This window comes from Dama dama, chromosome 16, assembly GCF_033118175.1.
Source record: "Dama dama isolate Ldn47 chromosome 16, ASM3311817v1, whole genome shotgun sequence".
In the NCBI taxonomy this organism is placed as follows: domain Eukaryota; kingdom Metazoa; phylum Chordata; class Mammalia; order Artiodactyla; family Cervidae; genus Dama; species Dama dama.
The window spans coordinates 27,371,372-27,385,528 of record NC_083696.1 but is presented as its reverse complement, the minus strand read 5'-3'; the positions used below and the strand labels follow the sequence as shown (position 1 = coordinate 27,385,528).

The window sequence follows — 14,157 nt, the reverse complement described above, 5'->3', positions numbered from 1 at the left end:
TTGAATACAAACACGTGAGAACAGATACCTCTTATTTCTAAAGACTTATAGTCTTTATTATCTCTCTGGATAAGGTAAAGCAGTACACTGAGTCCCTTGGACTGCAAGGAGATCAAACCAGTCCATCCTAAGGGAAATCAATCCTGAATATTCACTTGAAGGACTGATGCTGAAGCTCCAATACTTTGGCCACCTGATGCAAAGAGCTGACTCAGCAGAAAAGACCCTGATGCCGGGAAAGATTGAAGGTAGGAGGAGCAGGGGATGACAGAGAGCAAGATGGCTGGATGGCATCACCGACTCAATGGACATGAGTTTGAGCAAGCTCTGGGAAATGGTGAAGGACAGGGAAGCCTGGCGTGCTGTAGTCCTTGGCGTCACCAAGAGCTGGACACGATTGAATGACTGAACAAAGTACACTATGTAAATAGCAGACATGTTTAAATTCTTATACCAAAGACAGCAAGTTATTTCATTCATCAAAGCAAAGATCATAACACATCACCAACGGCAAATCAGATTTTCTTCCAAATACTTTTAACAAATAAATGATATTACAAGGTCTTAGACGAAGCATAAAATAATCCTAAGCAATAAGCCTTATGAAACAGTGACTTGAGGAAAATAGAGCAGAGCTGGACTTATTAAACAAAGAGAGGCATAAAAATACGGTTAAAATAAGCAAAATCTATCAATCAAAATCTATCTATTAAGACCAGATGAGGGCTTCTCCAGTGGCTCAGTTCATAAAAATCTGCCTGCCAATGCAAGAGAAGCAAGAGACATGGGTTTGATCCCTAGGTGGGAAGATCCCCTGGAGAAGGAAATAGCAACCCACTCCAATATTTTTGCCTGGAAAATTCCATGAACAGAGGAGCCTGGCAGGCCACAGTCCATGAGGTCAGAGAGAGTCAGACAAAAGTAAGAGCACACGTGCACACATCACATTAAGATACATCATTTACATCACTCCCCAGGCTTAACGTTCCACACTGGGACTAAGTTACCATGATCATCACAACCATTTAACTTCTGATTACATAACTTAATGTCCAATGCCATCTCACATACCTTGTAATTCTGGTGAGATTCAAAGTTGGAGAGTGGAGTATTGCACGCAGTGGAGAAGGGCATGACTTTCACACCTCTATAAACAAGGCCTTTATCATAGAGTTGTTTGAAGATCCACCTGGCAAGTAAAGAGAAAGAATTTTTCAAAAATTACATGGCCAAAATCCTGTTTTCCCAAATACAAACATCTATGCCAGTCTAGTTTCCATTTGCAGAGTATCTGACAGGCAAAGAAGTAGAAACACAATGTCTCTCAACTGGTGAATAGCTGGTAAATTATAACAGATCAGTATAATGAGATATTATGTAGACATTAAGCCTGGAGAGGGAAACAATAATCCACTCCTGTATTCTTGCCTGGTGAATCCCATGGACACAGGAGCCTGGCAGGCTACAGTCCATGGGGTCGCAAAGCGTCAGACACCACTTAGCGACTAAACAACAACAACGTAGACATTAAAAGTGCTAGTATCTGTTGATACAGAAAGATGCTCATGACTTGATGTTGATTGAGAAAAGCAATTGACACCATATTGTACAATGAGGTACCATTTATGTAAAACTGTACATATCAGTATACATGTTTACATTTTTAGAGATGCTAAAAAAAAAAAATAGGTTTCCACCAATGTGTTAACTTACAGTTGGGATTTTAGGTTGTTTTTCTTCATACTTTTCTGGTGTATTGCTTAAATTTCACTATAATGGACAGTTTTACAAAGGCTTAAGTAGAAACAATTGGGATTAGGATCAGATATCTCTCCTATAGTCAGTCAAGAATTTTTATTAAACACTTAAACATGTTGCTTTAAGCTAAGTGCACCAAGACACTGCAAAACAGTCATCCCAGGTTCTCCTGTGGTACTAGTCACCTTTCCTAGATGGATACAAGAATGCATTTGGTGGGAATCCTTCCTCAATTCTGCCTTTATTTAACTCATTTTTGTAGTTCGAGTCCTAAGTACTTGGAACAATAAATGAATTAAATTCTCTCCCATATGGTAAAATACATTTTTGTGAAAAAACTATGCACAAATTTTCATGGTATTCCTTGACTTTGAATAAAGTCTGAAAGCCTGGTGTCTTGTAAAAAATTTCCCAAATTCAAACTTTAAATTATAGACTCTGATTCACAGTACATTCACAGGAGACCAGAGGAACTGTCAGATTTGGTATTAAGATCCAGACTCAAGCCTAAGAGCCATATAACTCGCTGAGTGATCTCAGTGACAAATCACAGTCACTTGCCTTTACCTCCAACAGGGTCTAACCCCAAGTCACAGGACTTTCTGAATCATCTGGGAAAATTGATATGGAAGTATTTGATATATACTCAAAAGTACCAACTAAATCTACATTATCACCATTAACGCTATCATTTAAAATGTTATCACCTACTATTATTTTTATATTCATGCTAGGTTTATGTGTCGTATTTATATGCCAACATGTTCCTCAGCAATAACTAACATTCTAATACTGAGAGGCTTTGAATGATTTTCCTGATTGAAGTATGTTTTAATATAAATAAAGAAGTATGATGTAAAGCTGCACTGTCTACTATGGTAGCACTAGCCACATGTGCTCATTTAAATTCATTAAAATTAGAAGCTCAGTTTCTCAGTCATACTAACCACATTTAAGTGCTAAATACTTAAATGCTGATCTGGAGCATAAAGAATACCTTCTTTTTCAGATATTTAACAGAAACCCTGCTTTTTTAGAATGCACTAGTCATGAGAACTCCACCTAGTCAGTGAAATAGGAAGAACCTCTGTCCAAAGTTCCTGCCTTGCCAGAGAATTTAATCAACTTCCACCCTTGGAGAGATGGGTCTGGAGATGCACTCACAGGGGTACATTAGAGTCAGAGGGTCTGAGAACTGCCCTAGATATCTAGCTCCTCAAAGGGCATGTGCCAAGCATGTGCAACAGATATTTACTAATAGAAATGTAATCAGGGAGACAGGAAGACAGCAAGAAGCACAAGAACTTCAGTACAGGACCACCCCCCCCCCCCCCGAAAAAAAAAAGAATCCTACAAAAGGTCTCTGCAACTCACCTGTAATTATACATAACTTAACAAAAGTAGGACTCCCTCAAGGTCTGAGTTCTGTACACAGGGCATTCTGTAGCCATAATAATTGTTTGCAAACTAATGATATGTAATTATTCTCAGACTACTATAGCAAGCTCAAGTTAAATTACCTATCAAAACTGGCATTGCAACAGTTCTTATTTACAGTTAAAGGAAGCAAAATTAGTTTTGAATCTGTTAGGAAACAATGACTGCATATATAATTTCTCTCAGTAAAAAATTCAAGCACACATCAAAAATTCAAGTATCATTAATACCTTCTTAGAATCTAAAATATACTGAATTCAAAGATAAATTTAGGGGTGGAAGGAATGAATAGTACTGTAGAAAAATACACTTGGGGTGGAAGGAATGAATAGTACTGTAGAATTTCAGGGAATATAAATACTCTGTATGATACCAGAATTATGGAAGTATGTCGTCACACATCTGTCCAAATCCAAAGAATGTACAAGAAGAAGGAACCCTAATGGAAACTCTGGACTTCAATTGATTATGATCCGTCAATACAGGTTCATGAATTGTAACAAATGTACCACTCTGGTGGGGGATGTTGATAACAGACGAGGCTCTCTATGTGTGGAGGCACAAAATATGTGGGAAATCTCTGTATCTTCCTCTCTTTACCTTTTTAGAGCATTTTTTAGGTTCATAGCAAAATTAAGTCTTTAAAAACAAAGAAAAAACAAACCAATTCCCAAAGATTTCAGGTAACTATGAAACAAGCTGATTCATACTAGAGCACCTCTCTACTAATACAACAAAACAGTCATATTTATACTGTCAAATAAACTTACCAGACAGATTCCATGAATTGTGGATACAGAGTTTTGTAGTCATTGTCAAAGTCAATCCATCGGCCAAGTCTGGTAATAGTAGACTTAAAGCATGTGAATATTAAAAAAATAGGAATATTAGAGTCTTTAGACAACGACATGTTATTACATAGCAATTATCATCATTATATATGATGATTGTGGAAGAACAATCAATGGTTCAAGTAAATCTATATTGTAAACAACATATAAAAGTCTACCAAAGCTACCAAATGTCAAACACTGCAGATCTAACTGTTGCTGGCATGAATCATCAATGGTTGCTGAAATTAATGAGTCACAGTATGATAAGAGACAGGGTACTTACTAATTACAAAGGAAAACCCGAAACTTGACAATGAAGAAACTTCACAGAATCGCCTTAGTGAACAACATTAACAACGCCAATGAGACATATCAGCACTACGTGCCTTCTGATATGACAGACTAAGAGGGCTTGATGTTACTTCTTAGGCATTTTTGCCAAAAAAGTATAACCCAAACTGAATCATGAGCAAATATCAGACATTGAGGGAATTTCTGTATTCTTTAAAAGGTGACAAGGTCATGAAGACAAAAGACTAAAGGAATGTTCCAGATTGAAGGAGACAGATACAACTAAATGAAATCTGTATTCCTAGACTGGATCTTGCATCAGAAATAAGAATCAGTGGCCAACTGGTTAAATCTGAATAGATGTATAATATTGTATCAATGCTAATTTCCTGATTTTGATAATTATACCATAGTCATTAAAGGTGTTAGCTTTTGGGAAGTGGGTGTTTGGTATAGAGGCTCTTTATACTATTTTGGGGGGGAAAAAAACAGCCCACATGTATATTACAACCATCAGGACTTTCCCCTATTAGTGACCAGGCAATAAAGGTAGATTCAGGAAAGTTAGGTTAGGAGAAAATTACGGAGCTTTGATTTTTAGGTTGGTGAAATCAAATTTTATTAAACAATAAGTTTTGAGCAGAAAGAGCATAATAAACAGTCTTGAGAGAAATAACTTGGCAAGCTAAGTGGAAAGAACATGAGCAAGAGACCAATTATTAGATTGTTATAGAAATGAAGACAATGGTGGCTGAAAGACTAGGCTGTAGGAATGAAAAGAAATGTCTAGATAAGAGATATTAAGAAAGGTTAAAGGTTTTAACAGGTCATGATGACTAAAATTTGAACTCTGGAAGACTGATACCACTGGCAGGAACAGCAAATTTGAAAAAGTGGTAAGATCATGAAGATGGAAAAAAATAAAGCCAGATATGTTTTTGCATTGTACAGCAATCTGTACAGTTGTACAACAATCTGAGAGGCAGGGAGGAAAGGGGGAGTTGAAGACCTTTGTTTCTAAGCCCATCAGAATTAAGAGAAGACAAGACCTCTGCCAGACTTGACAGTTATTATACTTAAATGAATCAGCTGTGGGAGCTCTGTGACTAGAAAAGCAGAGGGCAAGATGGGAATCAAGCTAATATAACAACCAGTCCAAATGTGAATTATTCTTAACATCTGAATTTTAAAATTGCAACATTCAAGTTAATCTGTTTGCTAGGACAGCATGATTCCTGTCATACACTGTGGGTAGGTAGGAGATTAAATCTGGAAGATCAATCAGGAACATAGAAATCAGAAAAGAGAGGGTTCAGCTTAACAGTTTAGGCAATGAAGTTGAAGATGGAAGTTAAACAGTCTTTTAAAGAGGACAGTCAACTTTGGGTGCATGTCATAAAAAAGCACAAACGATCATAAAGTATTTCAACTCCCCTTTAAAAACTAGTTTTTAAAAAAAATTCTACTTAAAACACCAATTATACCTTCCACTCAGTAGAGTATCGCATCACAATTGCTCGGCACTGACTGTTATACTCCGCAATTCCCAATTTGGCTACATCCTCTGGTCCTCTGATTCCCAGGGTCTTATCAATTTCGTATTCCTGAAAATTTGCAATAAGATCGTTAACATCCCTGCCCTATGAAATAAATGCAATTCAACAAAGCTAGAAAATAAAAAATTAAAAAATTAGTTCTCAGAAAATCTATAGAGAAAATGAACTGTACATAGTATTATAGAAATAAGGTTGAAGAATATGTGAGTATAGCAAAAATTCATATTTTAACATATTATATATTGAAATATAATGCTTATTTTAAAATATCAGAAAATAATACGGCTGATGACTCAAACATACCACAGGTAAACCATGACAATCCCAACCAAATCTTCTGTCAACGTGAAACCCACTCTGGTGAGCATATCTTGTAACTATATCTTTAATTGTCCCTGCAAGTATATGTCCATAGTGAGGCAGTCCAGTTGCAAAAGGAGGCCCATCATAGAAGGTAAATCTAAGAGGTAAGAAAAATTTGTTGTTACTTTAAAATAGACAGCAAAAACTAAGACAGCATTTTACTACAGACAGCTCCTGTAACAGTAGAGTCTTTGGGGAGAAGAAAAGCTGCAAGGCTAGGAAACTCAGATATAACTGATTAGATGTCTACTGGAGGCCTTGCATTCAAAAAGGTTAAATATGACCATTTGCAGGAGACCATCTAATGCAGGAGAGACCTGCATTAGACCATCCATTCTTCATTTATTAGTTCTATGATCTAAAGGAAATTATTCATCCTGATCGTAAGTTAGATCATCTGTAAAATAGGGCAAAAAACTTATAAGGTTTTTTGAGCAGAAGAGACACATGATAAAAACCGTAATTAAAGAAAAGACTGGTTTTTAGGTGAATGAAGGCTAGAGGTAGGAAGAATCCCAATAGGAAGCTACTACACTACTTGTCTAAATGCTTAAATGAGAATGGTGATAATAAGGAAAGTGGAAAGGAAGAGACTTGACATATAAACTATTTGGAAGACCTCTTTAAGAAACTGAATCTGCGTCTAGTAATTAAGAGCTCATTCATTCAACATATATCTACTACTGAGATATATAAAGAGGTAGGAGATTCTGAGAAATGACTATTTTTAGACTACACCTTTACCAAAGAAATTCACATACTTTGGCTTATGTTTTGATTGCTTTAAGCATTCCTGGAAACAATTAAAGTCAGACCAAAACTGCAAGATTTTCTCTTCTTCAGCAGGAAAATTGATATTTTCTGGAACTTGTTGAACCATTTTTGTCACTGCAAGAGAAATCAAATTTTTTATTCTCAAAGGAGAAGTCTAGGAATAACAGAGTACCATACATTAAAATGAATGTTCCTATCACTAGCAATGATACTATATGGTACATTAAACTTTTTAAAGGTAAAGTTCACATACCATAAAGTTCACTCTTTTAAAGTGTACAATTCATAATAAATAAAAAAAATAAAATAAAGTGTACAATTCACTTTTGCCTTTTTCTTTTTAAAGTATATACACAAGACTGTGCAACCACCACCACTCTAATTCCAAAACATTTTCATCACTACTCCCTCTTCAGCTTTCCAAAAAACTGTAAACATTAGCAGTCATTCTCCTTCCTCTTCTTCACTATCTGGTGACTGTTCTGCCTCCTCTCTAGACCTTTCTATTTTGGACATTTCACATAAATGAAACTACGTATATACAGACTACTGGGTCTGGCTTCTTTCACTTAGAATTATGTTTTCAAGGTTCATCCATGTTGTAACATGTACTCATACTTCATTTTTCATTTATGGCTGGATAATAATTCATTTTACAGGTTTCACACTTTTCTTTATTAATTCCTCAGTTCATGGACATTAGCATTGTTTTCACTTTTGGACAGGGCAGTTTTTATGTAGACATAAGTTTTCAACTCTTAGGTAAATACCTAGGAATGCAACTGCTGGCTTATGGTAACTGTGTTCAACTTTTTGAGAAACTGCCAAAATGTGTTTCAAAGCTGCTGTGTCATTTTACATTCTCCTAGCAGAGAATAAGATTCCAGTTTTTCTACATCCTCACTCCTTATTGTCCAACTTTGGATTATATGAAATCCTAGGTGGTATAAAGTAGTATCTTACTGTGCTTTTGATTTCCATTTCCCTAATGATTAGTGATGCTGAGCTTATTGGTCATTTTATACCTTCTTTAGAGAAATGTCTATTCATCTTTTGCCTGCTGTTTAATTGGGCTCTCTTTTTACTACTAAGTTGTAAGAATTCTTTATACAATCTAGGTACTAGCCCCTTATCAGTTACAGGATTTGCAAAAAAATTTTCCCATTCCATAGTTTGTTTCTTATTTTCTTCATGGTATATTCTTTGAAGCATGAACACTTTTAATTTTGGTGAAGTGCAGTTTATTTAGAGGTTTTGTTACTTGAACTTTTAGTTTCATATCTAAGAAATCACTACCGACAACAAGGTTGTGATGTTTTAGCTCTTACAGTTAGGTCAATGATCCATCTTGAGTTATTTCTGTATATAGTATGAAGTAAAAACATATGGTACTTTTAAATTTCAAAATTTATGTCCAATTTACACTCATTTATTCTTCAACTACATTTAGTAATTGCAGACAACACATTTCTTAAAAGAAAACCTTGCCAATTGTAATGATACTATAAATTCATTAATAATCTGAAAAAATAAATCTCAAAGTAGGTAAAAATTCTTACCTACATTCATAAGACATAAAGTACTTCTGTTGAATCAACCAAATCTTTCTGAGGGAAACAGGCAAAACCTTAAAAAATGTTAAAGCTAAAAAGATAAGAATTACATTCAAATAATTCCAAGATTATTTTAATTTTACATTTTATCAATTGTGCTGCTTACTCATGATTTTTGTAAAGGACAAATCCTATGCCGCTCTGATTTAGTGCCTAGTGAGAGGTCTTAGTGTCTTTTTCAGAAGTTAACAACCTCATTCAGAAATACATGATCAGTCTGGGTTTAACTATCTAGTGGGCATCCTTGAGCCCATTTCTCCTCAAAGCCTATTTATTCTCACTTTATAATTTTAATAAGGTTGGTGACCAGATTTCCAAGCCAACATCAGATTACAATGGGACAGGAACTCTAATAACGAGAAAACAGAGAAGGTGGAAAACCTTAAGAACTCAAGTAACAATCTGAGATAATTGACTCTAGAAGCACAGAAACTGACATACTTCAACTAATTCTGAAAAATCAAAGCCTAAGCACCATAACTGAACTATGCCATAAAAAAAATTTTTTTATTAAAAGAAAAAAGCTATGTATATAAAGCAATGGTAGAAATTATGGAATTTCAAAGATCTAGTCCTTACTATGTTAACATATTTTTATTCTATTTTATTTGACAGAGAATGTGAAGCGACTAAAGGACTAACCATGAGATGGCAAATACACAAACTGATTAAAAATAAAATTAGGGAATTTAATTAAAATTATATGGAAATTCAAGATCAGGGAAAATTTAAATCATGAAGATCCTTGGTCTAAATTAGCAACACCGATTCAAGATATAACTGTGAGCTTCCTGGCAGCCAACACAAGGGATTAAAAAGTCAAAAGGATATTGATTTTGCACATAAGTGAAAATCTACAGAAAATGAGATTTATGCCACAGAGGTCTGAGTCACACACGGAAATGAGTGATCTGTTTAATTAATATTTTTAACATCAGATAAAGTTGTTTTTAAAGTTTGTTACAAAAAGTATTTCTCCTGTTGTCCCTCTTTCATTCATTTTTGAGACGTGAGAGTGCCTTTGAGTTTTATATAGGAAAAAAATAAGGAAAGAACATGTGTGCCATTTAACTCAACTATCCATTTTCTGATGAGAGTAAGCCATCTGCATGCATGTATGCGTGCAAAGTCGCTTTAGGTCATGTCCAACTCTGTGCGACCCTATGGACTGTAGCCTGCCAGGCTCCTCTGTCCATGGGATTCCCCAGGCAAGAATACTGGAGTGGGCTGCCATGCCCTCCTCCAGGGGATCTTCCCAACCCTGAGATTGAACCTGCATCTCTTATGTATCCTGCATTGGCAGGCAGGATACATACTTACTACTAGTGCCACCTGGGAAACCCCAGATTGTGCCATTAAATGTCATTAAACAGAAGTTGAAAGGCACTTTGGATCTTCGGCTCTTGTCATAACTCACAGCCTTTCAAGGATGGAGAGAGGCGTTAAAGTCTGTGCATTTACTGATGTAGTAGGAGTCGTGCTAGATCAGTGACAACTTTATTAGAGGCCAGTTGAAACTTAAAGAGGTTATATCTGAAGACTAACAGATCTTCAGATATCAACACATTTACGCCTGTCACTCTTAATGCTTGTCAAGGCTGGTCCTATTATTACCAGCATCTATAAAAGTTGACTGGAGTAGACTCACCAGCCCTTCCTCAGATTAAGGAGTCCAAATCTACATTTTAACAAGACCTGAGGGGATTAGCATGCACATCACAATTTAAGTCCTCCTCTTAAACTGCTCTGCTATTTTATTTATCTGAACATTTTCCCTTTTTTTTTTTTTTTTAAAAGAAAATGAGAGTTAAGCTTTCTGTGAAGATGGCTTTAAAGTTTTATAAAATTTCCAGTGAGCCTCTACATCTCCAAAGATTAAGAACCACTGCATTATTAGGCCAAACACAAAGACCCCATGTAATGGCACTGACTATCCCAGGAAGCGTCCTGTATCAGTGACCGGGCTATGGCGGCTGCTGAGGAGAAACAGCCCCCATGCATATATCACAGGATTGCTCTAGCCCCTCACATCCACTGGACAGCTGTACCTGCACAACAGCCTCCAGTAACCACAGGGCTCGTGGGTGAAAGTGGGAGCAGAAAGAGGAGGGGGATTAACCTTACCGGTCATGCTCAGGGAAGCAATCTCCTCTTCTTCCTTTTAACTACAATTCAAGGTCTCCACTGTCTTCCCTAGTCCATGACTCCTTCTGACCTCTTTAGCCTCAACATCCTCTTCAGCAATTTCTAGATACCCTTTTTGACCTTTACTTGTGTTTACCTCAACATATCTTGGAAAAGCACACCAAAAAAATTTAAAAATAAATCTCATGATCTTTACCACACTTGTTCCCATTTTTAATATCACTGTTCTAGTAATTCCACTATTTCTTCCCCTTACCTGAAATTTCTGAGTCACCTTTAATACTACCAGATGATCCCCACATCCAACAGATCACCAAGTTACATGGGTTTGACTTCTAAGTCTATTTCTCTATTCCGTCTTCCTCATTCCCAGATCTTCATAACCTGCTATATTAAGTCAAATTTAACCCCAGTGGCGGGTCCATCTCCAGCCTTTTTAAAGACAACTTATATCTTATTAACATATAAGCCAGAAAGGCATGCATTGGAGAAGGAAATGGCAACCCACTCCAGTATTCTGGCCTGGAGAATCCCAGGGACAGAGGAGCCTGGTGGGCTGCTGTCTATGCGGTCGCAGAGTCAGACACGACTGAATCGACTTAGAAGCAGCAGCAGCAGCAAGCCAGAGACATACTTAAGCAAATGTGTAAAATATGTATAAAGATATCAACGGAAGCACTTCTATAGACAAATATCTGAAAACAATTTAAATAACCATGAGTAAGTAATAGACTAAAATAAATTATGGTACATCAATACCATGCAGGCAGTAAAAATAGTAAACCAAAATATGTAAGCATACATATTAAACATACTGAAAACCAGTGAGTCACAGTTGCTGATAGTAATTTATACTATATGCATTATTTTCAAGTGATTAGAAAATATACAAATATATACTAAGTCTATGTTTAAGCAATTCTGTACTTAATTTAGAAGGCTACCCACCAAATTTAACAATGGCTACCACCAGAGAATAGGATACCATGAGGAAAGTGTGAAGGAACAGATTTTTATTTACTTCATATTACTCCGTTTTGATTATTTTTGAGTATGTCATTAACTTTATCAGGTTTCCCTGGTGGCTCAGAAACTAAAGAATCTGTCTGCAATATGGGAGACCCAGGTTTGATCCCTGGGTAGGGAAGATCCCCTGGAAGAGGGAATGGCTACCCACTCCAGTACTCTTGCCTGGAGAATTCCATGGACAGAGGAGCCTGGTAAACTACAGTCTATGAGGTCGCAAAGAGTCGGACACAAGAGAAAAATAAATACTATACATCCTGCACAGCACCTTCCTAGAGGAAAAGTTCTGGAAGTATCATTTCTCTACTAAAGTACATTTCTGTATTAAAAAAAAAAATATCCAGTGGTTCCTTACTCCCAATGGTTTCTGTTCAGGCTTTTCACTGGAGCATGATCTTACCTACAATTCCCGCTCCTGACCTTTCCTTTACTCTTACAAAACTCAAGCTCCGAACTATACCTCATTCTTAGACACTGCTGAGAAACAAAACTTCCGGCTGACATAACTGCTTTCCAGTTTCAGGCCCTTTCTCTTAAGTACTCTAGCACTACTTAGCATAAATGTACTCTGCTCTATGGGAATTTACCAATCCACCTTCTTCAAAATTAAATATCCCCCTCCCCAGAATCTGTTCCTCTCCTACATATCAAGGTTTATTTATATTGCATGTCCCATGTCTCTCCAATTCAACTGCAAACTCGTTGCTGGCAAAAGCATTTCACTAACTTCTTACTATTTTGTGTATCACTGTGTACTTACACAGCATAGGTGCTCAAAAATATTTAAATGAATCCCTTTGTCAGCATCCTTAGTGATACTCCTCCCAAATGATTTTCCAATCTATCCCACTCCATGGGCTCCTCTTGGCAGGAATGATGATTAAGAGGGTTGGCTTTGGAATGTGACAGTTTTGGTACCACAACTTAGTATGTGGCTTATAGGAAAAGTTATTCAACCTTTAAACCTCAATTCCATCATGTGTGAAATAAAGGTTGTAAATACTCACAATGCTAATTTAAGATTAAGTGAAATCACAGCAATCACTTACCATCTATGGAAACTATTACTATTTTCTTTGTCCACAAATGCTACTCTTCCTGCCTTTGCCCAGTCACTAAACCATCTTCCCAAAAAGAATTAGAGTGCAATCTACATTGAGCTGCCTCCTGTTCCCTATAATTCACTCTTTAATAATTACTTATGAAAAAGATACTTAGTCCACTATTTTACCGATAATTTTTAAAAGCTCATCTTATTTACTAAAATCTCTCAATCAATTGCTTTGCCTCTAGTTTCATCCTTCCTTTCTTCTCTGCAACGCGTGAATGAATGCAAAAACTAATATTGTCCCACCTAATAAAAAAAAAAAACTCATCTTCCTTCGTGGATTCATTTGAAACACCACTTCACTAAAGAAGAAAATCATAAATTCATAAGGCTGGAAGTTAAGCATCGTCTCCCACTTGTTCCTCACACGAAGCTACAGTGAATACGACTCCCCATCTCCTGAATCACACACAACGTAAAATCCTTTTCTACATTATATTACAGTTCTCTGCACCTACTCCTCCAGTTACTATTCATTTTCAGGGCTAAATCCACTGCCGTTCCGGAGAAGCCTTCTTCTCCCACCGAAGAAGTGGTCCTCATCTGGGCCCTTGGATTACGGTATTAAAAACTGTTAGACGGGAGACGCAGTGCTTACTTCCCTGTAATCACAGACACCCAGCAATACATGCTCATTATGGGAACCTAAGACTTGATGTGTTCTTATGAATACCCAGACTTTCAAGTAATTTCGTCCACCTTCTGAACTTCTCCAGTGAGCTCGATCACACCAAATTCTCTGAATCACTCAACGGCTCAAATGTTAGCTACCAGGATCCCAGGCTGAAGCTGAGAAACTTGCAAGGTTTGTAACGCTCGGTCGAACCGCTGAGCCAGTATTGGTACCTGGTTGGACTCTTTGGCACCATTTAGACCGTCTCCCAATCTTTTCCTTGGAAACGGATATGCACGTACTAACCCATGGCCCCCAATAAACATTGAAAAAAATTCTTGTGAACCAGAGGGGACGGTGGGTCCCCGTGGGCAAGAAGGGGCGTATCTGAGGGGCCCGTGGGCAGGTCAAGGTGACCTGGGGAGCCCCGTGGGCAGGACAGGGAGTACCCGAGGGGCCCCACGAGCAGGACCGACCGTACCTTAGCGGCCTCCAGGACGGCGCAGCTCTGAAAGAAACGAGTCTGCGTCTTGGCCGGGTGATGCAATGTCCAGACAGCGTGAGGCTAAGAGGAAGAGGCCTGGTTTGCCACGGCCAATCAGCGACCGGCATTTGACACCCATCAACAAGCCGGACGCCG

At 37.3% G+C, this 14,157-nt stretch overlaps 1 protein-coding gene and 1 non-coding gene across 3 annotated transcripts in view; both read right to left on the bottom strand.

Moving 5' to 3' along the window:
• IARS1 (isoleucyl-tRNA synthetase 1) overlaps positions 1-14,092 on the bottom strand; it is an 83,287-nt gene extending 69,195 nt beyond the window's left edge. Inside the window, exons 1-6 of one of the 2 annotated variants that reach the window (XM_061163644.1) lie at positions 13,999-14,092; positions 7,000-7,126; positions 6,179-6,335; positions 5,804-5,923; positions 3,966-4,048; positions 1,072-1,189 (exon numbers count right to left, since the gene is read on the bottom strand). In XM_061163644.1, the coding sequence (XP_061019627.1) occupies positions 1,072-1,189; positions 3,966-4,048; positions 5,804-5,923; positions 6,179-6,335; positions 7,000-7,118 (597 nt within the window). In that variant the 5' untranslated portion in view covers positions 7,119-7,126; positions 13,999-14,092. Of the gene's footprint in view, positions 1-1,071; positions 1,190-3,965; positions 4,049-5,803; positions 5,924-6,178; positions 6,336-6,999; positions 7,127-8,571; positions 8,591-13,998 lie in introns of those variants that run through there. The other variant, XM_061163643.1, reaches the window with a different exon arrangement.
• On the bottom strand, positions 10,571-10,703 carry LOC133071490 (small nucleolar RNA SNORA84). The gene has a single exon (XR_009696442.1). It is a non-coding gene; the product is annotated as a small nucleolar RNA SNORA84 (small nucleolar RNA).
• Positions 14,093-14,157: the final 65 nt, after the last annotated feature.